Genomic DNA, 26,302 nt, shown 5'->3' with positions numbered 1-26,302 from the left:
TCTCTGTGCCCGGCACCCATCCACTGGGTGGGCTGTGACCTCCGCCTTCCTCATGCCCCCAGAGCACCCTGGCTGCTCCCCCCGCTTCTGCCGCGTGGCCACTGCTGGAGTCCTAATCTCAGCGGGTCCCCGACCAGGCTGACCTCACAGTCCCAGGACTAAACAAGCGCCAACACCCAGTCTGGGCGACTCCGTCTCCTGTCACAGAGGCCGCAGGCTGGTGTCCTGCCACATCCGCCCCACCCCACTCGGAACTGAGGATGGCCTTCTGACCGTCTTTCCTTCTCCTGACATGACTCTGGGCTTTTATCTGCTCGCCGGCAGACTGTGACAGGGACCCGACTTGGCTCTAAGAGACTCTTAAACAGCCACTACCTGGGGACAGCTGGAGGAGAGCACCTATGCCTCAACACTGAGCCACCGCGGTCCCCAAAGCCCCCCGGGGACGGATGGGCAACACCCCACAGACGGCTCAGCGACAAGTCTCGGGTCTCGGGAGCTTGCAGAGAGCTTCACCGAGAAGAAGTGCCAAGCCTTGCCCTCGGGCCCCACTCAGTGGTGACAAACACCCCTCCGAATAGGACGCTGGCACCTGGAGGCCACGGACACCCAGAAGAGGACCCGTGACGGCGCGGATGCTGTGACTGCAGGAGAGGGAGGGAGGCAGTGGGCCGGGAGTCTGGCCTGTACCCGGCCACCGCCCGCGCGGCTCAGCACTCGGGGCCTCCTCACCTTGGCCAGTTTGCAGTTCTGGTCTTCCATGATGATCTGGTCTTCCTCCAGCTTCTTCAGCTTGGCCTCGGTGGTCACCTTCTCCAGCTGCAGCTTCTGGCGGGCACTCTCCTCCTCCTCCAGCTGCTCCTCCAGTTCCTGCCGCAGAGCCGGGGAGACCGTGGCGGGGGGGCTCATGGGGAGACCATGGGGGGGGCAGACTACACGGACCCGGCCCACCCCGCACTTGTGGGCTCCGTCTTTAAAACTGGGGGACGGAGACAGGGACCCCGGCCAACCGTGTGCTCGCTGGTTCTGAAGTGCCTCCTCCCAAGCTGCCCACCAGTGGCGCGGGCAGAAGGCAGAGCTGATCGCCCTGGCCCCGCGGACCGACCGCAGCGAGGACGGAGGGAAACTGAACTGGCTTCGCTGCTCCATTGGCAGTGCTCGCTGCCCGCAGAGAGGAGCTCTTAGAGGCCGCCCCAAGCAAACGGGCCCCAGCGATTTCTGCGCTCTCTCCGGCTCCAGGGGCGCTGCACCCCGCCCCTTCTCTGGAGGGGAAAGGGGCCTCACCTGGATGTTCTGCTGCATTTTCTTCTTCTCGGCCTGCAGGTGCTGACAGCGCTCCTCCTCCTCCTCCACCCTGGCCTCCAGGTCATGGCAGATCTCTTCGAGCTCCTGCTTCTTGGCGGTCAGGCGGGCCCGGAGCTCCTCGGCCTCAGCACACAGCTCCGTTTCCGCCTGGAGCTGCTCCTGCAGCTGTAGCTTCTCCGCCATGAGCTGCAAAGAGCCCGGGGACCGTGTGAGTCCCCCGCAAGCTCCTCAGGCCCCGGCAGCACGGAAGCTCCCGCGCTCAGGCTTCTGTGGGGAGGAGACCGTGCCGACCGGAGCAATTCCTGTCTCGAGGGTGCCGAGGCTCCCAGGCACTTCCCAAACGTCGCGTTCCGGATCCTTCACCGCTACCCCGGAAGCTGCGCACCACCATCCCCGGGAAACAGGCTCAGAGAGGTTCCTCCAACTCCCATGAGCTTTCCGCCCCACCGGGCGCCTCCCTACATCACAGAACCCCGAATGGGGTCTGCAGAGAGATGAGCCGCTGGTGACAGTGACCCTCCAAACACGCCCCGCCTGCCGCTGGCCAGCAGGTGGCAGCAGGGGGCGCCCTGCCCCAACTACCCGGGCCGTGCCTGCACACACCCACCTGGGACTGGAGCGTCTCCATCTCCGTGAGCCTGTTCTCGGCAGCCAGTTGCTTCTCCCGGACCTTCACCAGCTCCTCCTCCTTGGCCATCATCTCCTCCTCCTGCCGGCTCACCTGCAGCAGCGGCTTGACCTGGAAGAGACGGCGGAAGAGGCGCTCGGCTGAGGATGCCTGCTCGGGCCCTCCCCCACGCCCAGGGCAAGCTGGCCGGAGCGCCAGGCAACTGGACCCGCTCAGGGGGAGGCACAAACACACCATCTTTCTGGAGATCGATTCGGCGCTGTGTACCACAGGCCCCTGACCCTGCTAAGTACAGGTCAGGGACACCACCTCCGTGTTTGTACGAAGACGTGGACAGCATGTTTACAATGGTGGAACACAAGGAATGAGAGAAAGAAACACCACAGGAAAAGGAGCCACCTAAAACAGCAAATGTCTCCAGGGAACATCATGCTGGCTTTTTAAAAAACGATGCTCGTGAAGGAATTTTAAATGGAAAATACACGAAACACAAGACTGTTTATGCAAGTCAGAGCTCAGCTAGGTAAGAATGCATACGGTTTACAGAGCGGAGGCTTAAAGGGGATAAAAAAGACAGCGGAGTGAACAGTGAAACGTCTACTCCTCACGGACACTGGCTCAGGGTTGAAGGGAACACGTGTGAACCTTCGTTTTCTTTTTCATGCTCTTTGTCAGTCTAACTTTTCACAACGGCCACAAATTATTTATTACAAATGAAAGCAGCCCGAACGACGTTCAAGATGATTTTTTTTTTTTTTTGAGAGGCTAGGGAGGGGAAAGCCTGTGCAGCTGTGTGCACGTTCTGACCCACCGCCCTGTGGCTGCTTGGGAGGACAGCGCCCCCAGCACCCGGCGAGGCCCGGCAGCCAGGCTGTCCACACCAGACACGTGCCACGGTGTGCACGCTCCGGACCCCGCAGGGCAGGCGCAGCCCTGGCTCACACGGCGCGGGGGCGGGGGGGGGGGGGGGGGGGGGGGGGGTTTGAGGCCAAGGCTACGCACTGGTCCCAGGGCCCCGAGTCCTGCACAGAGGCCGGCGGGAGGCCCACCTGTCCCTGCGCCACAACGGAGGCCGAGGGCGCTCATGGGGCCGCAGCGAGGGAGGCCCGTCGGAACCCACCTTGGTGAAGAGCCTCCACCACTGCCAGTTGCGCAGCTTGAGGTAGGCGGCGCAGTTCCTCTGCAGGACCTTCATGGCCGTCAGCTGCTGCTGCCGCTTGGCGAAGGCCCTGGGGAGAGGGATCCCGTCAGGGCAGGGGACCGCACACCTCCAGCAGACGAGAGGCCTTTCCGGGGCAGCCGACCCCTCCCTGCCTGAGACACCTCAAGACACAAGTGTAGGGAAGGAGCCTGGCCTTGGGGGTGAGTCCTGTGGGTGACCCCGCAGAGGGTGACAAGGACCTAGGTCACTGAGGGGCAAGTGAGTTCATGGGGTGGAAGCCCCTTGTGAATTACATCTGCGTCCAGTGTGACTCCTGGTCATTCGGGAGACGTAGTGACTTCAGTGTCCCACCCTCCTGCCACCCTCCATCAGTGGTCTTTGATTGGTGGCAAAATGTCAGCAGCTGATGTCCTGCAAAGGTGGGCTTAAGATGTCAACTTGGGGGGCTCTGGGATACATGAAGGCTCCATTTGCCCAAACACCACAAAGCCATGCTCCGTTTCCCAGGGTTCCCAGCTCACACTGGAACGTACGGCCCCAAGCACAGATATCGGGGTTCAGGAGACCCAACGTGCAGCCACCACACCCACTGTCCTGCAGCAGGTGAGCCCCACTCTCGAAGGAGCTGCTCTGGACTCGAGGACGGGCTCCTGTCCCGGGAGCACAGGGGGCTCTGGGGACAGAGTCTGGGCATCATTCCCACACGAGGGACACGGTGAGGAATACTGGTAAGCAGGACTGTTTGGGGCAGGCAAATCAGGCCCAGAGTCACCCCCTTCCCAGCCGGTCACTTTAAACCTCAGGCATAAATCCAGAAAGCAGGGGGCAGAGAGCTCCACCTGGGTGTCCCGGATCAGACCGACCCCCGACCAGCGTCAGTGCCCCTGTGCAGCAGGAAAGCTGGGAAGGGCCCGGGCACGGGCAGGCTAGGCGGAGGCGGGCCCCTCCAAGGACTCACTTCCTGGCCAGGTAGCCCCTGCAGCAGGCCTGGAACCCGATGATGACGTCTGTGATCTTCAGGTCCCGCTCCTCCTCCAGGTGGGCCAGCACGCCGGCCCGGAAGAAGACCTTGCTCTGGCCGATGCGGTACAAGTTGCTATCCAGCTCCAAGGCTTTGATCTAGACGGGAGCAGACAGGCCACTCACCACGTGCCACCACAGGGCCCTCGGAACAACGCCGGGAGCCAGCAGTGTGTCCCAGAGAGGCTGTCCGTCAGCGGCTGCCTCTCTGCTGGGCAGCCTGTCCCCTGGAGCCCAAGAAAGCAGGGCTCAGAGGATGCCGGGAGGAGGGGCAGGTGGCTTTCCGCACAGGGCAGGGTGACGCATCAGACAGCAGAAAAACATAGAACCTCGACGTCAAAAGGACCTAAGGGTCTTCTCTCCTTCTACCTCCAGCCTCCATGCACTGCCATCATGGTCTACCAATGCCCAGCTGGGCCACCCTTAAACCAGAGGTGGCTGAGCATCATCATCGTCGTCACCAAGACTAGGACACACCCCAGTTCAGGCCAAGCCCAGGACCAAACGTTAATTAGGTGACCTGGGGCTATAACCTCTGGGAGGAGCCCCTGCTTCCTCAGCTGGAAAATGGGAACAATGCTTTCTTTAATTAGAATAAAGTGAAGAAATCAAGCAAATAGTGCCTCGTCCCCAGTATGGCTGTGAGAACTGAACGGGAGAGCACAGAGCTCAGCGCAGGGCCACACGCGCTGCGGACTGAACAGAATTAGTGCTCGTTACCATCACTGAGAGGTTTGGGCACAGTATGGGCTCTCTTGTTGACCCACTGAGGCAAGGGTCTGCCTGTCCGCCTGTCCGCCTGTCCTCCTGGGAGACAAAGATTCAGAACAAGCTCTGAAAAGGCAGAGCCTAGAATGGGAAGAGTGGGACTGGAGTGAGCTTCGGGGCCCCCAAAAGACCCCAATCATCCTGGAGAGGCCCGGGGAGGAGCCGGGAAGAAGGCAGGTGGAGCCAGCATGGGCATCTTCCCTCCCTGCCCCACCCCTAACCCGGACAGCCTAGCGAATGGGTGGCCCACACACCCTCCCCGGTCACGTCCTCCCTCCCACGGGCTCAGGGCTGGTGAGCGCTGGACAGCAGGGAGTGGTCTCCTCCCTCCCATCCCCACCTCCCTATCCCTATGCGGGGCTTCCCACATAGGAGGTGTCGACGCCCTTCTTCCCTCTGAGGTGTCGACGCCCTTCTTCCCTCTTCTCTTTCTGACAACCCCCCAACCCATCGTCTCTCCTCTTTGGAAAGAATGCAGGGGAAAGACAACAGGAGGCAGGGGCCGCTCACCCTGGACATGTAAGGAACAATCTGACACCTATATAGTAGGAAATAGGACAGGGGGGTTCGGGCCCCAGCGTGGCTACTGAGCCACCGGGGGCTGTCATTCATTCTAGCAGAGTTCAGAGAGCCTGCTGCACATGAGGCACTCACTACTCAAAGGGCTGAAAGGAAATGTCCAGAAGCATGCACCGCGGGGGCTTGGGGCCATGCTTCGCTGCCCCCTACCACCCATGCTGAGCGTGACAATCCGAGGAGATACGAGTATGAAAGCGCGAGAATGTGCCCCAAAGGAAGGGACCGGCTCCCGTCAGAGCCTGCCGTGACCGCAGCGCTAGTCTCCACACTGGCCCGGGCCCGCACGCCATCCCTGACCATCCCAGGGCCGAGAGGGCCGCCGCTCGGGGCGCGCGGCAGAATCAGGACTGGAGCAACAGCAGGACAACAGCGCAGGCGTGTTCCAGCGAGAAGGCCGCGTCCAGGCACACGGGCGCCGCCATGCGTGCGCACACCACCCACACCCCCAGCGGGAGGCAGAGGCGGCAGCTCTACTCACCATGAGCACGCACGCCTGCTTCCCGTCCATGAAGCCCTTAGGAATGGAATTTGGTGTGAGGATCTCGTATCTGAAGAAGAAGAAGAAGCCTGGTCAGTCTACCCCACGCCCGGATTCCTGGGATGCACGGCAGAGAGGACCATCCCTACAGGACAGCGCACGGACGAATCCCTTCACAGAGTCTCCCAGGGAAGGAAGACATTCAGCAAATTCCACCCTGCTCTTTCCTTAGGCGGAATGACCCAGAAAGGCTTCAGGTGTTCCAGAAAGCAAATGGAAACTCACACTGGACTGTTTCGGTCACTCAGGGGCAAGCTTTAGGTTGGGCTCACCAACTGCGACCTGCCCGGTGTCCGCATCTGCCGCCTTTCCCCCGAGGCGCTGCAGGGGCCTCTGACAAGTGGGGTGGCCCCAGAAACAGAGGGCTGCCTCATGCCGGCAACGGCACAAAGGACCGTGTCATCGATGTCCTGCTCTGTACACACAGCAAGCAGCTGCAGTGCTCTGGGACCTCCATTTCTACAAAGTTCTTCAAACACCCCGGTCCCCAGCTGATTGCTCTTTAATTTCTCTTCCAAGATCCTCGAACAGTAGCAAACAGTGCCAAGCCCCAAGTCACAAGGGGTGACAGCCAGCAAGATAACAAGACGGGGAAACCCCTTCTCATACAGAGAAGGAACGGGAGGAGCCGGCCAGACCCCAGCTGTACGGGGATGAGGAAACACTCCCTCGCTCACGCGGCCCGCCGCAGGAGAGACAGGCTCCCGGCCCCGGCTCACCTCTGCCGGAACTCCTGGAACACCACCCTGTTGGGGAAGCCCTGGCGGCAGATCCGGATGCCCTCCAGGACCCCGTTGCAGCGCAGCTGGTCCAACACCAGGTGGGGATCCAGTTTGCCAGCCTGGAGAAAGAAAGAAATACACACAGGTGGTCTTGCGTCGGTGTCCGGTGTGGATGAAGAAAGGTAGGGCAGGCCCCTCCGGACTCAGCGGGGTAAACGTCCCCGGGAATGGGAGTGGGAGCCTTCGCCGAGGCTCTTAGCATGGGGGCGTGGGGAAGCACCACTTCTGCGCAGGGAGACACACAGGGGCCCAGCACCCGCACCTTCTTCTCGTGGTTGGGGATGATGCAGCGGACGAAGTTCGGGTTGGTGTTCCTCAGCGTGGCCATCAGCTTGGCCAGCTGCTCTTTGTAAAGCTGGCCCACCGTCCGGAACATGCCCTTCCGCGTCTTGAAGGCCCCGGGCAACGCCGTCTCTGACATGCCAGCCACCTGGTCCAGGCCGATGATGCGGTCCACTGCAGAGACCACCCAAAAAAGCACATGAATGCCCAGTGGTCCTAGCGGGGGGTGGAGGGACAGGAGAGACAGACAGACACACCCGGACAGGAGGAGGAGAGACTACAGAACAGAGAGACCATCTCTACTTAGAATCTACACAGAGGGCTAAGGTCAACTCCGAACGTTCAGCAAACTTGACTTTGTGAACAGGAGGCGGGAAAGGGTTTGGAGAGCCTGCAAAGCCACTGGGCAGGGGGGTGGGGTGGTCCACTGGCTAACCCCACGTTCATATTACCCATCTTCAGCCAACTGTGCAAGCTCGTTCCCAGAGAGATGTAATAAAGCTGCAACAGGATCTCAGAAGAGCGAGCCTGGCTACTTCACTAGGGTGGCTCTAAGGAGGTGTTAAAACTTGACCTACAGAATCCTATAGTTCCATAGTCCCATTAAGAAAAAAAAAATCAGTATCCTGAATTCACACTGACCTTTACCTAAGGGCACAGAGCTAGAAGTTAGAAATGGCAACTGTAAAGCTACCTGCCATGGTTATTAGGACTCTGGATGATTCCTTCACTGTCTGAAGGCCTCCCGTGCAGATACCTCTAAATTGGGGACCTAGGGGAGCCTGGGTGGCTCAACTGGTTAAGCGTCTGCCTTCAGCTCAGGTCATGATCTCAGGGTCCTGGGATCGAGTCCCACACTCAGCAGGGAGCCTGCTTCTCCCTCTGCCTGCCCCTGCCCCTGCTTGTGCCCTCTCTCGCTCGCTGACAAATAAATAAAATCTTCAAAAATAAAATAAATACATAAATAAATCGGGGGCCTAGAGCAGCATGTGGCATCAGGAGCAGAGAGGTCCCAAAAAGCCTGCAGACCCCTTCCCGCTCTTGTATCTTGCTGGGTCTCCTAGCTCACAGGTCTTTATCATCTCCAACGCCCTCCGGGGAAGTAGCCCTTAGCACCGTGGCACATGCCCAGAGCAATGAAAGAACCGCTTCCTCCGAGGTGAAAGCAAAGGAACAAGCAAACCCAACAACCAAAGTGGCTGGTGATTGGAGGTCCATTTTAAGCAAGAGCAATATTAAATTTGAAGGCTTTTGCTCCTGGTTGTAAAAGCGAAGGACTCTGTGACAAAAAGTCTGTTTCCTATTCCTCTGTGGCCAAATCTCTAGGATTCATCTGAAGACAGCAAAAACAACAGGTGCTCAAGACAGGGGCCGAGTGTGAGGACAGACTCGCTGAACCGGTCAATTAAAATGGGAGGCACTGGGCGCCTGGGTGGCTCAGTTGGTTGAGCGACTGCCTTCGGCTCAGGTCATGATCCCGGAGTCCTGGGATCGAGTCCCGCATCGGGCTCCCGGCTCAGCGGGGAGCCTGCTTCTCCCTCTGACCCTATCCCCTCTCATGCTGTTTCTCTCTCTCTCTCTCTCAAATAAATAAATAAATAATCTTTAAAAAAAAAAAAAAAAATGGGAGGCATTTTTGACCTCACACACCCAGGGCCCATTTCACTGGCTACGGAAGGCTTCCTGGGAGTGGGTGGCTTGTGAAGGCCACTCAGGTTGCTCAGAGGAAGGGTGAATGTGCCCCATGATAACCGGCTATTTCAGGTGAGCGCGTCCTACCCCCCGGAGGCCTGGCCCAGAAGGAGCAGGACCTTGCTGAGAGCGCCAAATGAAAGCACACAGGCTCTTTTAGCTTTCGGGTGCACATACACACAGCAGGGCACAGGACTCCTAAAACTCATGCTAAGACGCCCGCAGCCATTCAGGCAGCAAGATGGTGCCGCCTTCAGGGGGTGAAACTCTGAGAATATGAATTTTTATGCTGGTTCCCCCCGGCCCAAGATCTAGATTGACAGCCTACCCACAAGCCAGGGGCAGACCAAGGAAAGGGACAGTCAGGCAGGAAGAGCCAAGGGGTGGGAACACTCAGCAGAAGCGTGCCCCACACAGCCCTGGATGCACCACACACAAGGGTCAGCACTCCGGGTGGCCAGTCACCTGGTTCTAGGTGGAGAATGGGAAAGCGTTGATAGAAATAGGCTCTCTGAGTGCTCTGCATCTCTGCAACAGAGAGGTTAAAGCAAAACCGGGCAGAGGCAAAGGAGGAACCGACAGAAGCAAGGAAAAAGAACTCCAGGGCCACCAGCCTGCCATGGAGAGGGGGACCCGCAGGACGGGACACCCGCGTGAGGAGGCGCTGGGCCGCCGTGGCCTTCCCACGGGTGGAGGCCCGGCCCTCGTCCTGGGACCGCGGCGAAGGAAGGCAAGAAGAGGCCGGCCACGGCCACAGGGAGGCAAGGGTGGGGGGCAAAGGGCGTACCATCCTTCCACAGCTCTGAGACGAACTTGTCGGAGGACTGGTGCAGAAGCGTGGCGATGTTGTCGTTCAGGGGGTCCATGTTCTTCATCAGCCACTCATCAGCCTTGTAGTCCACCTGCGAGAGTCGGGGGCCCGAGTCACAGGCTGCTCTGGGGACACAAGCACTCCGAAAACCAGCCGGCCCCAAGGGCGGAAAAGTTAAAAACGCCAACACCCCTTGACCTGGTATTTCCTTCCCCCAGAAAGAAATGAGTGAGGAGGGCAGCAGGGCATCAGCAGGACATTCTCGGAGGTGGGACGCAGAACAGGGAAAACCTACACACAACACAAATATCCAACAATGGGGGACTGCTGAGACATTTAGGTTGTGGCAATATAACAGAATATCCTGTTTTTGTTTTTTTGTTTTTGTTCTTTTTTTTAGGTAATATATTCATAAGGAAGAAAAATCCTGGCAGGACAAAACCAAAATGTTACAATATTCCTTTTAATTAACAGGGCAAGGATTTTTGCTTTATCTTCTCAGGATGCCCGAGTTTTCCCTGAGCTTGTTATCATTCTTATTTTCTGAAATACGTTCTTTTTTTTTTTAAAGATTTTATTTATTTGTCAGAGAGAGAGACAGAACACAAGCAGGGGGAGAGGCAGGCAGAGGGAGAAGCAGGCTCCCTGCTGAGCAAGGAGCCCGATGTGGGACTCGATCCCAGGACCCTGGGATCATGACCTGAGCCGAAGGCAGCCGCTTAACCAACTGAGCCACCCAGGCGTCCCCTGAAATACGTTCTTAATGAGTAATCCATTGTACTTTCACTGCAAAGACCCCAGAACGATACCGAGTGCAGGCCGCCTCGGCCTCCCTCTTGCTAACCCACAGCACGGCACACAGGTGACCACTGTCCTGGGGCCGGGGCTCCTCTACGGCCCCGTCTGGAGGTTCTCCCACAGGTGTGCTGCTGTCAACGATGAGGTGTGTGATGCTGGCTTCCTGCTACCTCCAGGGAGGCAACGAAGCCCCCGAGACCGCGTCCTGGCCATCTGGCCGCCTGCGCACAGCCAGCACGCCTGTCCCTTCGGTTGCTGCCCTGCAGCCCAGGCGTGGACGCACGCGGCCAGTTTCACGGTTCAGGCTCGCGCCGATGGGCTGTGCAATGTGACTGGTGTTTTGCATTATAAATAATACTGCAGTAAGAGCCCTGTGAGCAGCTCTGCCCGTGCGTGCATTTCTAACAAAGACAGAAGTGGGAATGTAGGCTTAGGGACATTACCTTAGCTAACTATAGGAACAGGACTGGTTGGTTTGGGGTTTTTCGTTTGTTTGTTTTTTGGTTTTTTTAATGGGTGTTTTTAAACTCAAGAGCTGTGTGCTTCAGCATCTGCAGGAGCAGCGGGCGAGGACCCCGGTGAGGACCAGGTGCGGCTCCAGAACTGTGAGAGCTCAAGGCTCGCTTGGCCCGACTCATCACATGTTCTGGCTGCAACTGTTAGGAGCTTCGAGCAAGGAACACAGAACCTGCTGAAACCAGCTTTATTGTAAGTACAGATCTCTGTGGACTCGGGACACCCCTCCCCAGTTCGGGATGACAGCAGTTTTGCCATTTTGTCGCTGGGCATCCTTGGCCCTAACGAAGCTGTCACCCACAATGGTGGCTCTCAGCCAGGCCACTGTGCCCCCATCCCATGTTTGGCGACGTCCAGAGACCTTTCTGTCACATCTAAGGAGAGTGCTACTGACCTCTGGTGGGTAGAAGCCAGGAGTGCTACTAAGCGTTCCCGGATGCACACGACAGTCCGGACACTGCGGACGGTGCAGCTGTGACATCAGGCGTGCGGAGGCCAAGCGGCCCCGCCCAGAGCACTGACCTGCGCCGAGCACCGGGCTGCCCCAGCTCACTGAATACACGTAACGCTGCACAGCGGTGCTTACTGATTTTCCAGATGAGGTGACCAAGGCTCAGAGAGGTTAACTGGCCCAAAGTCACACCACTGACAAGTGGCAGGGTTCTAATTCAAACTCCAGCGTCTGCCTTTAGCACAAATCTCCCTTCTGCGCCCGGAAAATGCAGCTAATGACAAGACCCGAGTACCAGCCCAAGCACCGTACAGGACTGCTGCAAGCTCCTCGTACAATGGCACACAGGACGGGGCTCCGTGAGGTGGGAGCGCCGTGTGAACGCTGATTCCTGCCACGGGGCACCCCGCTGGACAGGCACTGTCCCCCGCCCCGCCCGCAGGGCTGCCCAGCTCCTCGGCCTAGACAGAATCATCTCCACCTCCCCCAATGAGGTCCAGCTGTGCGTGTGCTCGCCTCACCTTGCCTGCATAGTGGATGATGCAGAAATCAGCTTTGTCCTTCAGCTGCTTGGGCTTCTGGAACTTGGGGTGGGTGCCCTGTTCCTGTACCACCTTCTCCACGAAGCTCTTGTCGGTGGCTTTGGGGAACCAGCATTCCTCATCCAGCAGGGCCAGGATGCCAGGGGGCCCTGCCTGGGAAAAACACAGCATCACACAGGTGAGCACGACCCAGGGACCCACCCCATCCCTGCCCTCACCAGAAGCCAGAGGTTAGGATTCAGAATCCCCAGAATCTCAGCAGAGGACAGGCGGCACTCGCCCCCACAGGGAGGGTAAAAAGAAGCATTAGCAGAACTCAACTCAGGAATTCTAGTCTAGGGGTGCCTGGCTGGCTCAGTGGGTACGGCGGGTGATTCTTGACCTCAGGGTCATGAGTTCGAGCCCCACATTGGGCATGGAGCCCATTTTAAAAAATAATAATAAAGTTCTAATTTAAAAAGAAACGTCTGAGGTCTAGGCTGTGGCTGACACACTTTACCAGGTGATCCATCAGAGTTTCTCCAGCTCAGTGCCCTGGAAATCATCTGGTAGGTTTGACGGATGTATGCCATGACCCGCACGCCGGGGGGCTGTCCTCAACAGGCACCTGCCCCCCTGGAGCCACTCTGAGACACTGCCCCCCACGCCGTGTCTGCACCACAATGTGGTGAGATGTGAGATTTCGAGCAAGTCCTCCAAGGAAGCCCCCAGAGCCCCAGCAGCACACTGAATTGATAAGACAGACTGAAACGCTGTGGAGCCTGGCTGACGAGACTCAAAGCCAGATAGGATCTTGCTCATTGGCAAACACATCTGACTTAAGAAAAACTCATCACAAAAGTAAACTGCTTCACGTTAGGATCATGAATCATTTCAACCCCTGCCCCCAACATTAACTAATACTTCCAAATGCACAAACTGCCCCCTAGATCTTCCAGCTAACTGGCATTTCAGTGTAACTCTGGTTGTACCCGTTTTCAGCAGCTCAGGACTCTGGAAAGATACGAGTACAGTGCTGTAACTCAACTGAGAGATAACCCAGAGCAAGAAAACAGCTCAGGCTCCATGAAGGAGCACATCCTGTCCAACCTAAAACACAAGCAGGTGACCCCAACCGCCCCTGCAAGAGCTTTCACTACAAAAGTGAAGGAAAGAAGGAAGGCTCTCTGGCTCCCGCCTCCCACCAACAGCCAATGCTGTGGGACGGAAGCTCTGGTGCCCAGTTAGCCCTAAAGGGGGACAGACTCAGCAACTGTACCGGGAGCAGCACTCATCACCCTGGGTCTGCCCAACGCCACGCTGCAGCAAAAGCACCTGGGACAGGATGCTATGACCTACCAGCAAGCCCGTTTCTTTTAAGACAAAGAAAGGCTTGTTGAGCCCACCCCTCAGATAAACGCTGGGTGGTCTTCTGGGACTGAAGACGGGATACTTGGGCACCAGCCACAGCCCCACCTGGCTGGCAGCTGGGCAAGGCCCCCAGGCCCCAGATCTGAGCCCGAGGGCCTATTCCTGCAGGTGGCATCGACAGGGAGAGGAACCAGACACAATCCCCCACACTCCCAAGTCAACGTGGAGTGGGAGGCAAGGCGCCCCCCACTCCCCCCGAGGGGACGACTGACAAGCCAGGTCTGAGGTCTGAGCAGGTCTGGCTCTTACTGGCTTCTCAATGAGGTCGATGCAGGGCTGCAGATCGAGGCCGAAGTCGATGAAGTTCCACTCGATGCCCTCGCGCTGGTACTCCTCCTGCTCCAGGATGAACATGGTGTGGTTGAAGAGCTGCTGCAGCTTCTCGTTGGTGTAGTTGATGCAGAGCTGCTCGAAGGAGTTCAGCTGCAGGAAGAGAGGGCTACGTCAGAGGGGTGCCCACCCTCCCGCCATGAAGCCGCGGCCCCTCGGGGAGAAGTGGGACGGGTATTTAGGATGGACCTCCTTGGGCAGCTCAGTGCTGGCCCCCGGGGAGCCCAGACAGGCAGGTGCCTTCCCTTATCAAACCCAGAGCAGGGGTTCCTCACTGCCTGGGGCCCATGGACCTTTCTAGAAGTTCGGTAAAGCCTCTCTGGGAACAAAATTTGAAAATGAATAAAATAGATGTTATGTTGAAATATAATTATCAAAATACTGTGCCATACCAATACATGGTGCTTCCTCATTAATAAGCACAAGCTGTGGGCTTCCTAACTTCCAGGGGTTTGAGCGTGAAGGACATCACATCTCCACCACTACTGTGGTGGGAAAGCGTCTGACTGCCACTGGAGACAGGCCCCGAGCGCCACCAGGGCAACTGTGGCTTGTGTATCTTGCTTAATTCACAATTCAAAAGAAATACATCACGTCAATGAGACGTTAGTGAAAACTAGAGGTACTCCCCCGCCCCCGGCCCCCCACCGAGTTCACGGTCTCTCTGGAACCTGCCATGGACCCCAGGTTAAGAACCTCTGATCTACTGCAAGTATCATTTTTCCCAGCCAGACCTCAGTCTTCATGGGCAGAGACAGTGTCCTGTCCCAACGCTCAATAAAGTCGCTGAAAGAGTAAATCTCAGAAAGCACCTGCCCGTGAAGGCTCCCAGGACGCCCGCTAGAAGCTCCCGTTCTCTCTAGCACTGCCACTTGGGAACAGGCGTGCCTGTTGGAGCTTCAAATATGCCCAACTGAGGTGTCCTGTCTCCACGCGAGGGACGAGCTGGCCCACTCGGACTGCCGTGGGGCCAGAGGAAAGAAGACTCCGCGCTCAGGGAGACGGTGGCCAAGAGAGCACAAGAGAGGAGCTCACATCAAAGATCTCGAAGCCGGCGATGTCCAGGATGCCGATGAAAGAGGCGCCCTGCCTCTTGGTCTTGTCCAGAGCCTTGTTGATGCGCAGCACCAGCCAGCGGAACATTCGCTCGTAGGTGGCCTTGGCCAAGGCCTCGATGGCAAAGTCAGCCTGGGGTGGGGGGAGGGAGGGGACACACCCAGGGGGACAGAATGTCAGGCACAAGGGGCCTTTGCTCCAGTCACTCTACCTGCGGGGCCTTCCCCCAGAGGGACAGCCCTGAGCATAGGAAAAAAACCTTCACGCACAAATACGGTCACTGCAATGTTATTTATAATGACCCAAAACTGAAACGACTTAGATGCCCAACAATACAGGCATTGCATTAAGCACTTAGACATTTGCAAAGACCTTTTTAGGATAAATAGGGACATACTGAGGTATCTACAGAAGAAATGGTAAGGTCTGTGAGGTTTCCCTCAAATAATGCCATGTGGGAGGTGGGAAAATAAGATTAATGATGAGCCAAGACTGGCCGGGAGTCAGTAACTCTTAAAGCTGCCTGTACAATAGGCACATGGGGCTCATTACACTATCCTGTTTTGCAAATGCTGGAACAGTTCCACAATAAAACAAGCCAGGGTGACAACTAAGTTTTAGAAAGAAAAAGCACTGGGGGCGCCTGGGTGGCTCAGTCAGTTAAGCGTCCAACTCTTGATCTCAGCTCAGGTCTTGATCTCAGGGTCGTGAGTTCAAGCCCCATTCTGGGCTCCAAGCTGGGCATGGAGCCTACTTAAAATAAACAAACAAATAAAATAAAAATTAAAAGAAAGAAAAAACCTTGCAGGAAATAAAGAGCTGCCCAATACCTGTCACTGGTTAGGACTGTGACAATTTTTTTTTCTTTTTCTAGATTTTTCTGTATTTTCTGAATCTGAAGTATTCATATAGTAGCTTCATATGGAAAAATAAAGGCTCTTTAATTATTAGGGAAATGAACAGCTGGTAATAATTATGCACGCCGTCTTTTGAAAACAGCATTCTCGGCTGTGGTGGGACGGCTCTGTGCAGAGCATCGCCCGCGGGCCCACAGCCGCCAGCGTGGACATGGACGGCAGTCCTAGGCAAAAGGACTCATCAATGTGGACTCCAAAGTATTTTTGAGAGGTGGGAGCATAGCACCTTAAAAACGCCCACCACCAGTGGCAACAGAGAGGCCTGGCTGGGGAGGGACCCCAGCTCCTGGGGGAGGAAGGCCCACCGGTGCGGTGCAGCCGAGGGCTGTCTCTCACCACGCGCAACGAGACAGCAGGTGGTGGAGAGACAACCGCTTGGCACGGCCTTCAAGGGCGGTGGATGCCGCCGTCCTGGCACCTGAATGAGTTGTGCTAGAGAAACAGCGAGTTCTCGCTTCACTCTACACCCGAGTAGGACATGCGTCCACACTTGCCGACCCATCAGTCTCAATGTCAACTCGATGCAAAGGGGCACGACGTAACCACAGCCTTTCCCAAGCCACTGGCTTCGGGCAGCCTCCTGACTCCCTGGGGCCCGTTTTCTCATGTTCTCACTGGGGGTAAACACCACCTTGCTCCCCGAACTGCTGCGAGGCCTGAATGAGGGACCCAGGCAAGGTGCCTATCACAGCAGGGGCCCAGCGCGGGCCCCAAACTGGCCGCCGCAGTGACCCTGCTAGGAGGCAGCCCGACCCCCTGGCCAGAGGGCATACCTGTTCCTTAGTCTGCGCCTTCTGGACATAGTCCCGTCCCACCTTGATGCGCGGGGTGAGGATCCCTCTGGTGAAATCTGTCACGTTGATACCCAAGAGGTGGGACACTTTCTGGGCAGCTGCGATTTTTCAAAGAGTGAGGAAGGGAGGGGTGAGAAGTTTTAATTACACCCGAGAGAATGAGTCCCTCTGCTCAACCGAGAGGTGGTAACTGAGCGATCATTACCAGGACAACTGGCTCCAGGCCCCTCTTCAGCAGGGCGCAGAGTGCCCAGCTCTCCCCTCAGACCCCGTGGCCGTGGCGCCTCCTCACTGGGGGCCCGGGGCCGGTTCCTCTGCACATCCCTGGCCACACGGTGAGTGAGGAAGTGTCAGGGAGGCGCTGGGGGTGCAAGAGCACACGTCCCACGGGAACATCTTTTACAATCCCAACACGCGTGTGTTATGTTTTTTCAAAAGCCCCAACAAGGGCACATTAAGACTGACAGCTTAAATGGGGTCATTTGCAGTGACTCAGGGAATGGCAGTGGCCGAGCAGCAAATGTGAGGATGGCAGCAGTCCATGGTCCTAACGTGTTCACGGGGAAGGCACGCATGAGATGGAGCATCAGCAGAAATCAAGGTTTTACTAACTGGGACAACTGGTTTGGCCTCTAGAACAACGGAGGGAAACGCTGGTCGGCATGATCAAGGGCTTTCCTAATTCCTTCTGAGGCTTACTCCCTGAAGACACACCAGGGTCACATTTGTGTCTATTTTATAAAAAAAAAAATACAGAGCATGGGATGCCTGGGTGACTTGGTCGGTTAAGCGTCTGCCTTCGGCCCAGGTCATGATCCCGGGGTCCTGGGATGGAGCCCTGAGTCAGGCTCCCTGCTCAGTGGGGTGTCTGCTCCTCCCTCGGCCTCTGCCCCTCCCCCCACTTGTGCACACACAGTCTCCCTGTCAAATAAATAAAATCTGTAAAAAAAAAAAAAAAAAAAAAAACAGAGCAATAGCCAGCCACGAATACACATAAAATGAAAAAGAAAGGTTTGGCTAGAATTCCTACAAGACTTCTTCTCCCGAGCAAATCCAAACCCAGACCGTGGGCCCCGTGTTCCAGGTGACAGGACCACAAGCATTACCTGTGTTGTCGGGCATGGACGCCTGGTCGGTGTTACGCTCCTTCTTGAAGACAATGTTGCCGAGCTGAAGAACGCCCGAGATGACTCGCAACAAGCCTTTGGGGGGCAATCGAAGACAGCTCAGAACCAGGCGGGGATTGGAATAAGCCCCTGGGTAGGGGCAGTCACTCCCTCAGGGGCCCTTGAACAGGACAAGCCATGGACAGCCCATCACTAGGGCCTCTGGCAGGCCTCGGCTTGGGCAGCCAGCCCTCTACTTGGACTCGAGCTCTGTTAAAACTCCCAAAACTTTTAAATCTGGACCAAGAACATGCCTCTGGCCTCAGGGCCTACTGCCTATTTTTATAAATGAAGTTCTATCAGACAAAACTGTGCCCACCACTGACATACTGTCTATGGCTGAGCCAAGGTGGCTCCAACCCTCACGCTAAAGAACAGGGCATACTCTCCCTCTCCCCAATCTTTCAAAAATAAAGCCACAAGGCCTCTCTACCCTCCTTCTGGGGCAACAGGAAGACACGGGCATGTCCCACTTTCACCAATGCAAAGACCCCAGCCCGGGCCCCTTTCCATACTCCACCGAGACAAAGCAGGAATGGAGCAGAAGACCCAAGCCCTGAGCAGGTAAGCGCCTGGCCTTATTCTCCTGGGCATAAATGCCTGTGGTACTGCTGGGAGCGAATAACCCTGACTGAGGCACCGTTTCCCACATGCTGGAGGCCTTCCTCCTGGCCTCTACAGGCCTCCCCCAAAGTCAGAGCCAACGGGAAGCTCTCCCCAGGCCTCAGCTGCCTCCAAGGGCGTGATGACCAGCCCCCCGCCTCCCCTCCTTCAGCCACAGGAGGGCCAGCTCTGTACCCATTTGTTCCTCTTCTGGGATGCCCATAATCCTCATGGCCTCCATGGTCTCCTGGAACATGTCCTTGTCCTGCTGCCCTGGGATGGTGACGTGCCCATTGGATAGGAAGCGGTATTTGTTGTACGGCTCCAACAGGAGATCAGCTGAAAGGGGTGGAGGGCAAGGCGGGTCAGTGAGGGGCTGTAACCAGCGCTCTAGGCAGCACTCTGACCTCCATGGTCTGGGAGAATGGGAAGCACCCCTAAAGGCCTGAGAAAAGCCCAGAACGGCAGAGTAGCCAGAAATGCTCTCCCCTCGGATCGCTGAGACTCCCTTGCACGTAGCCTCTGAGAGCATCAGGGCCCCCTGACTCTCAGAGGCAGACTTGACCACCCCGGCTTTTCTCTGGCATGGTCAGAAGAAAAGGCCAAGGCCTCGGACGGGAGGCGTTTGCATTCCCCAACTGCAATGTGTGGCCTGACTGGGGCCGGCAGACCACAGGCCAGGCTGCTGGGCCCACTACTCACTCTTCAGGTGCTCCCCAGCCCCGGACAGCAGGTAGTAAAAGATGTGGAAGGTCCGCTCCTCCTTGGCTTGGCGGATGGCACGAGATTTCTCCAAAAGATCTTCGCGAATGTTAAGGAACCGTGCACACAGGAGGAAAGGCAACTCCCTACTTTCCCGGCCCCTGTCAAAAGCAACTGAACCTCACCAGACAGCAAATGGCAAAATAAAACAAAAGCAAACTGTCTTGGCTCTTTCCTTCTGGGCGTAGAGCCTGGCAAACAGCAGCTCCCACACTCGGGAGCCCTGTCTTTAAAGAGCCCCCTCTAACAAGGGGATGGAGAGCAGGATATTCTCACCAGCAAGGCTATAATGCCTACACCGGGGAGAAATAAAGTAGCACCTACTCAAACCCCGCCCCTCCGGGAACCACACTGGAGGGTCTTCATCGTCGCATCCCTTCCGAGGCACAGCTTTCTCCTGCTGTTCAGGGTCCGGTGTTCAAGGAGCTGCTCCTGGTACTCCTCCGAACGCAAGGGGTGAGGTGTCCCAAGAGGCCCGTGAGGGGGGCAGCTGCCGGAATCAGGCTGCTTCTCCACCAAGGTCTCGTCCCTCCCCGCCAGACCAGACACCCCGGCTGCAATTAACCAAGGATACAAGTCTCAATGTTGGCTCCAACGATGTAGCCATTGACATCAAAGTTGATGCGAATGAATTTGCCCTAAAGGAAAGATAGATGAAGCCATCAGAGGCCCCCTCAACCAGCCTGAGGGACAAAAGCAAGAGACTGCCCACTTGGGAGACCAGGGGCCCTGTGCCCACACTGCCTGGATACTCAGGACTCAGAGGGCCCCGCTGCTTGGAGCCTAGGCCAGGACAGGGTCAAGAGGTGCCCACACCCCTCCGCTGAGGCGCACAAGTGTTCCCCACTCCTTGAGCTGGCCCCGGCTTCTAACTGGCCATGGGCTACAAAGGGACAATCGGTGGGACTGGCAGGTAACTCCCCACTCTGTCCCCCTCCTTTTTGCCACCCGGGTTGAAGAAGCCACGTAGGCAGAGCCACAGAGACTGGAGCGAGACCCAGCCTACTCCACGCGACAGGCCAGGAAGGCGATGTGCGCCGAAGCTGTGGGTGGGAGCCCCGGCCCCACAAGCTGGGTGCGGCTGGCCGCTACTCACAAATCGTGAGGAGTTGTCATTTTTCACAGTCTTGGCATTCCCGAAGGCCTCCAGGATGGGGTTGGCCTGAAGCAGCTGCCGCTCCAACTCGCCCTGGAAGGGAACCCAGAGGTGCAGTGAAGGCCGGGCAGTGGCTTGGGCTGTCAAACCTGCCGCGAGGCAGAGGACGGTGGCAGAGCCGTTGCCTACGTGCCCACCAGGCCAGGAACAGAAACTTCCAGATGGGATCCGGTCATGCCAGCCTCGGCCTGGCCCGTGTCACTTGAGAGCGACCTTCCCACCAGGCCTTTGGAAACCTTCACTGGTTTGAACTTCCTTCCCAGGACCGACCAACCAGTGTCCCTAGAAAGGGAAGGTGGGTGGCTCTCCCCACTCTAGGGAGCCTGGGACGATGGCCCAGACCGACTGTGGAGGACGCGTCGGAAGCAGCACGTGAACCAAGGAAAGGTGCCCTTTCTTCTCGTGCACAGAGTCCCCACCCTCTAGATACAATGGCTTCTCTCTGCCCTCCGTGCCTCTAGGCCCCACCCGAGACCCAACAACATTTTTTTTCCTCTTCACAGGACAAGGAGATAGAGAACCAGCTCCACAAAAGATACCAGCTCGTTTCATCCATGTCCTAACAAACACTGCATTTTCCTTGCAGGACCCTGTCCCGACATCCCCCAAGCCTGCTGCCAGCATGTCAGGTCTCCCAGCGGGGGGATCAACAAGGCCCACTCTGGGTTCCAAACTGCTTATCAGTAACACCCACGAACTCTACTTGTGGTCTCATGAGACTCAGTGGTTGACAAAACACCTCCTTATGCCTTCCTATCATCCCCGGGTCCTCATGAGACTCAGGGTAGGCAAAACCGGGTGGCCCCATTTCACAGAAGAGAAAAATGAGGTCGAGGGAGAGAACATGATTTGCCCAAGGTCACCCAGCTATCAACCAGCAAAGCAGGTACCAATTCAAGTCTACCTAACACCTGTCAGTCACCGCCACGGCTCCCGCCCTGCCCCAGCCTTGCTTGGAGTTCTACCCGGTCAGATCAGATCAATTCTGGAAGCAGCCATCACCTTCCCAGCAGGCCACTGGCTGAGGAAAATTCGGCTCTCATTCACCTTAATACCTGGGTTCTCTCAAGGGGGAAAGAACATCACACAAGGGCCAGGCCGGCTTTTGTATTTATTAGCAAGGCTGGACTTAAGCCAGGATTTTCCGGGAACGGCTGCCTGTGAGTGATGAAAAGGAAAACTGGTAGTAGCAGGAGCTCCCAGGAGAGTCGTGAGGCACAGCCTTCCAGGCACACCTGCTGCAGACGAGATTCGTCTGCAGAGCCCCGGATCAGGGCCGGAAACCCACCAGAGACGGGAACGGGCCCAGGCAGGCCTCCTCCTCCAACAGCCAGCCTCGGCCAGGGCTCCCCCCCACCCAGGGGCCTGGGAGCCTTCTGTTTTCACACTACACAGATACGTGGAGGGTCAGCGGAGCCACGTGGCCAGGCAGGGGTCAAAGCCACTGAGCAGGCCATCCGTGTGTGCTTGGCACCAGCAGTCTCGGGACCCGGGGCCCCCACCCACAGGGCTCGGGCGGGTCTTCGAAGCCCAATTTGGATGAGCGCTGCTCCCCCACCCACTAAAACGTTCCTCTCAAAGCACAGGCCAGGCTGCCAGGCTGGCGGAGCCACTCCCATTCCTGTTTCCACAGACAGATGGGAGCACGGTCCCCACCAGGGCCCGCCGCCACCGGCCCCGAATTGGAAGCAAAGCTAAGGTCTCTGTTTTGGGACCACATGCTGTTGCTGTGGAACGAGGGGCCACCAGGCCAACCAGGGAGCTGCTGCTTCGGAGGCTGGAGCCAGGCTCCATGGACACAACAGTGAGGGCTAACCTCTGGGTTCTTCTTTATTGACCCATAACTGGGAGCAGAAGAAACCTTTATTTTTCAATAACATTTGCATGCTATGACGTTAGGAGGGTCTGCTGGTAGCCTATGCTCATAAGGTTTGGAATTACCCATCTGGTTTCTGAAGGGCTTCACTGGGCGGTGTTTCTGCCAGCAGCTTCCAACTAGTATATACAAAGAGAGGGAGGAAGAGGAGGAGGGACCAAAGGTCACTGCTCAGGCTACGGATGTCGAGCTGGAAAGTCCCTTCCCCCAAGCTGTGCGTTGCCAGCCTTCAGCCCTGGCCAAAGCCTGGCCCTCCCATGGCAAGGTGAGGTTTGGGACATTCCAGGGGGCAGTCTTGGGACAAACGACTGGGTCACTGCAAGGGACAGCTCTCGCCCAGTGTTTGCCCTGACAGGCTCCACAACACAAAGGCCATAAACCAAGTTCAAGTTCAAGTGTCTCATGCCCCAGCTGTGTGTGGAAAATCACTGTACCGGCTTCGGGCGTGGAAATCAGCCCAACTGTCAGTGGCCTTTACAACGGAGGGCCCGAGCAGTAATCAGAAGCCAGAGAGGCAAGCTATTCAACCTCTGCAGTTGGGGACAGAGTACCCGTCACACATTACGATCTGAGACATAGGATGTGACAAGTTTGCTCCCACTTATCACCACACCCCCCAGCACACCGTTGTCTCCAAGCCAAGTGCCCGGGGCCTGCGGCCCCTCTGCAGCTGGAACCCCAGACAGAAGGCACACAGGTTTCCGTTCTTGCTCTGTCTCCCATCCTGTCTCCCGTCCTCCAGGGCAGGGACTCCAAGGTCACCCTCCAGAGACCCAGGCACACACCAGGCATTCAATAAATAGCTAGAAAATGGATTTTACTGCAAATTCAGAGACAGGAAAACCACAGCTAGAGAACTCCTAACCTCACAGTTCTGTGTTTGAAATAGGCCGCCTGAAAAGAATGAAAAATGGGGGGTTGGAGAGACGGAGCAGGAGGAACTTTATTAGTTTCTAAATATAACTCCTAACGCCCCACGGAAAAAGATTCAGAATGTCTTGAGAAGTTTGGCACATGAGAAGTTACTTTTGGTGCGATCCCAGAAGGCTGTACTCATTAGGACATTCTGCAGGACACACCCCAGGTCTGCATGCAAAGAGACACACACCACTACTTACTGACACACGCTGCACACAGCTCCCCAGTAAGGGGGGCCACGGAGACACGGCGCAGGGCCCCCCGATGGCTTGAGGGGACACCTTGGGCACTGAGATTTCACAAGGAAGCTTAAGAGTGTGTGCTTAAGGGAAAGAGAGAGAGCACCACACGGGCATGCTTAAGACGGATCACTCCCAACTCTGGGAAGCTCCAATGTGGGGCCTTCCGGGCATGGCTCCTGACTGGCACAGTGGCGGCAGGTGGGGGCGGGGGGGCGGGGGACCAGCCAGCTCCTTCTGGTCCGGACACAGAACACGTGGGGCTCCGGGGGAGCAGACGCCCACTCCACCGTGTCTCAGTCAGGGCTCAGCACGGGGCCTCACGGCTGCCGTGCACACAGGGGAGTTCTACGCCCGGCCAGAGTTTGTGAGAACAGCTTCGGGGACGAGGCCCATATACCCACTCTGCAGGAGCTGACATTTCAGAGTGCACAGGAGGTCACTATGTGTCACACCCCGCCCCTTCTCCAGAGACAGTCAGTGAGCCGAGCCTAGGAGAACAGGTCTAGCCGCAGAAAGTGACAATGGTGTGGAGTGAAAAGCTGCTCAGAAAAAAATTACATAACCCAAGGGCACACGATGGGCAGAACACGCATTCCCGGTGCAGAACGTGCAGTAAACGTGCAAGGCTCACCTAGCGAGGACACTGCTGAGTTCGACCATAATCCATCAAGAGGGAGGGGGAGAAAAAGGGAAGTGAGATGACTTGCCAGTTGCCCTTCCTCTCTTCCCTGGGGGACTGTCCACCCAGAGGCATTTCAACAGTGGGGAAAACAGCGGGGACTCAAAAGCAGACCTGCCCAAGAGGCCTCAGGTCTCCATCAACTTGAGAACCAAGTTTTGGAATCTCTCTGCCGACCTTGGGGTGAGGCCTCACAGCAATTAGCTGCCAACACCGGGAGTGCGGCCTCGCAAAACCGGGTGGTCTCCCATTTCCACAGCAACTCAGAAAGTTAGGAGGCTGGGGGGTGGGGGGGAAGCAGACTGGCTACCATCGGACCCATTCCCAGGATGGCCAAGCTGCAGCCGCCATGACAGTGGGTCCGGCCTCTGCTCCGATCCCCAAAACGCTCCAAACCACGGACCACTAAAGGCTCTTCCTCGGGAAGATCAGGTGCGTCCGTGGGAGGAAGGCCTGCACTCACCTGGTCCTTCTTGCTCTTGTGTGAGGAGGCCACGTGAGCCAGATACTGAATGACTTTCTTGGTGTTCTCGGTCTTGCCAGCTCCAGACTCACCCCTGCCAAGAGAGCCAAGAAAGTTCTCAAGGGGGGCCTGGCCAAATCCCTGAGGTCTGTCCCTTTCCCAACGCATGCCACACCACCTCCGGTTCTACTACCCACCCCTAGCGGCAGAAACGGGAACAGGCAGATCTGCGCTAAGTTCCGGAATCCTCACTCTGGCCCCTGCCCATGGCCCTCCGGAGGCCTGACAGCGGTACATCCACGCACACTGCCTGGCCTGGTCACTTGGCAGCCTTTGTGTCCCCAAGTCTCAGGAATCAGTTTTAGGCAGCTGTTGACTCAGAAGTCAAAGGCACTTAAACACGTCCCTTCGGAACCACTTGGAGGAATGTTCTGTACCATCAACTCCCCCGGCAGGCAACAGGGTTTTTTTATCTCCTTGTTAAGTTCAGAGGACCGGGGCGAGCAGCCCCCGTGCAGTGGAGAAAGCCTTCTGTTCAGAGCCAGAAGGAAGGTGCTCTGGAGAGGCCAATCCGTTCCCAACTGTGCTTTGTCAAGAAGCCTCTTGCCCCCCTTGCTACGAACCTCCCCGCACTGTGCATGGGCTCCTCCAAGGGGGGCGAGCCAGTCCTTGGCCCTGAAATAAAGCTCACCCATGCTGTGGGGCTGCTGAGCAGCAAACCTACTCCCTTCGGGCCCATCCCTTGGGGAGGGGGCGGGGGCTTGACTGGGAATGTTACCCATCAGCCTGGGTTTCGGTAGGAGCCCTCAGAGTCAGAACAAATCGGGGTGACACAAGGCCCCACCACCCAGACAGAAACACTTACGTGCACAGAATGGACTGGTCCTCTCGGTCTGAAACAAAGGAAACATCCAGGTTAACTTCTGCCAGATACAAACGCCTCCCCCTCGGGCTTCAAGAGCTGCCCGTTGCCCAGGAGCAGAAAGCCTGGCCTGCTGCCCTTGCGGAGGGGGCCCCGCACACCAGTTGGCGACACAGACCCGATGCCTCAGTCGGACGAGGGACATCCACAGGTGGCAGGAGCTCAGACTGCCCACCCTGGCTGCCTGCCCGCCCCTCGGACACCAGCTCGGGGAAAACTCCCCAGCAGTCTGCAGCACCGAGTGCTGAGGCGGGGGGCCTGCCCCGTGAGCTCAGAAAGGGGGGTGCGGGCCGGCAGAGAGAAGGCCCATGCAGGTGTGGTAAACACCGTCCGACCCCTGTGAGTAAGGAGCGCCGGTTCAGCAGCTGGGTGCGGGCTGGGGCAGACAAGGTGGGCTTTGCAGTGGGACGGCCCCGGGGTACCGCGCCGCCTCAGCCACGACGTGGGTGGGCCCGCAGACGTGTGCCCGGGTTCCCGGAGCCCCAGGCCCCCCTGTGATGGGGAGAAGACCCCGTGTGGCGTCTGGCACGTGGGGGCAGCTCGGAAGGAACAGAAGCCTGTCAGCATCACAACCTCTGACCGGTCTCTGTGACAACTCGGGTCTCGAGGCCTGGCTGTCAGAACTTTCAGCAACGGTCTCCAGCTGTGACTCAGTCGGCAAGGAAAGACGTAAACAACTCACGTCCACACTTTGAAAGCTAAGTTTGACAGAAATGCTTGAAGACATTTGGGCTGACCTGGTTCAGTGCGGGAGGTCCAATTTTAAGCAGTAACTGAAAAGACAAACTCATTTTACCCCCCTTCATCCCACCCCGTGTAGCACCCTCAGCTCCCTGAAGTCAGACCAGCCGAATCCAGGACCAGGCTACTTACTAGTATTTGAGCTGCAGTGAGGAATTTCCATCCCAAGTCTGGGCTTCCCTATCCATAAAGTAAATATGCTACTGGCTCCCTGGCAGGATTAGCTTGGAAAACAGAAATAACAGATGAAACAGGCCCGGCAAGTAAAGAGAATGAACTCCACAAATGGCCGCTATTTCTTTCTCCGTCGTGAGGTCACCATGACGGGTGGTGGCGGCACCGTCCGGACAGCGGGAGTCCCAGCCAAGGGGCGACAGGGGAGTCCTCCTAGCC

General features: G+C 57.2%; 1 protein-coding gene across 2 annotated transcripts in view; it reads right to left on the bottom strand.

Annotated features, from left to right (window-relative positions):
* The window catches only part of MYH9 (myosin heavy chain 9), a 91,239-nt gene that overhangs the window by 16,100 nt on the left and 48,837 nt on the right, over positions 1 to 26,302 (bottom strand). Inside the window, exons 4-24 of one of the 2 annotated variants that reach the window (XM_044915335.1) lie at positions 25,112 to 25,139; positions 24,247 to 24,340; positions 21,116 to 21,130; positions 20,009 to 20,101; positions 19,487 to 19,550; positions 18,853 to 18,951; positions 18,346 to 18,489; positions 17,488 to 17,583; positions 16,361 to 16,479; positions 14,650 to 14,802; positions 13,534 to 13,707; positions 11,854 to 12,027; positions 9,544 to 9,658; positions 7,045 to 7,238; positions 6,720 to 6,841; positions 5,941 to 6,010; positions 4,054 to 4,214; positions 3,054 to 3,162; positions 1,913 to 2,044; positions 1,285 to 1,491; positions 733 to 870 (exon numbers count right to left, since the gene is read on the bottom strand). In XM_044915335.1, the coding sequence (XP_044771270.1) occupies positions 733 to 870; positions 1,285 to 1,491; positions 1,913 to 2,044; positions 3,054 to 3,162; positions 4,054 to 4,214; positions 5,941 to 6,010; positions 6,720 to 6,841; positions 7,045 to 7,238; positions 9,544 to 9,658; positions 11,854 to 12,027; positions 13,534 to 13,707; positions 14,650 to 14,802; positions 16,361 to 16,479; positions 17,488 to 17,583; positions 18,346 to 18,489; positions 18,853 to 18,951; positions 19,487 to 19,550; positions 20,009 to 20,101; positions 21,116 to 21,130; positions 24,247 to 24,340; positions 25,112 to 25,139 (2,501 nt within the window). The remainder of the gene's footprint in view (positions 1 to 732; positions 871 to 1,284; positions 1,492 to 1,912; positions 2,045 to 3,053; positions 3,163 to 4,053; positions 4,215 to 5,940; positions 6,011 to 6,719; positions 6,842 to 7,044; positions 7,239 to 9,543; positions 9,659 to 11,853; positions 12,028 to 13,533; positions 13,708 to 14,649; positions 14,803 to 16,360; positions 16,480 to 17,487; positions 17,584 to 18,345; positions 18,490 to 18,852; positions 18,952 to 19,486; positions 19,551 to 20,008; positions 20,102 to 21,115; positions 21,131 to 24,246; positions 24,341 to 25,111; positions 25,140 to 26,302) is intronic. The other variant, XM_021687398.1, reaches the window with a different exon arrangement.

The sequence above is a fragment of the Neomonachus schauinslandi genome, chromosome 5 (genome assembly GCF_002201575.2).
Source record: "Neomonachus schauinslandi chromosome 5, ASM220157v2, whole genome shotgun sequence".
Taxonomy (NCBI): domain Eukaryota; kingdom Metazoa; phylum Chordata; class Mammalia; order Carnivora; family Phocidae; genus Neomonachus; species Neomonachus schauinslandi.
The sequence above is the reverse complement of the archived record's forward strand: the minus strand, read 5'-3'. Positions and strand labels throughout refer to the sequence as shown.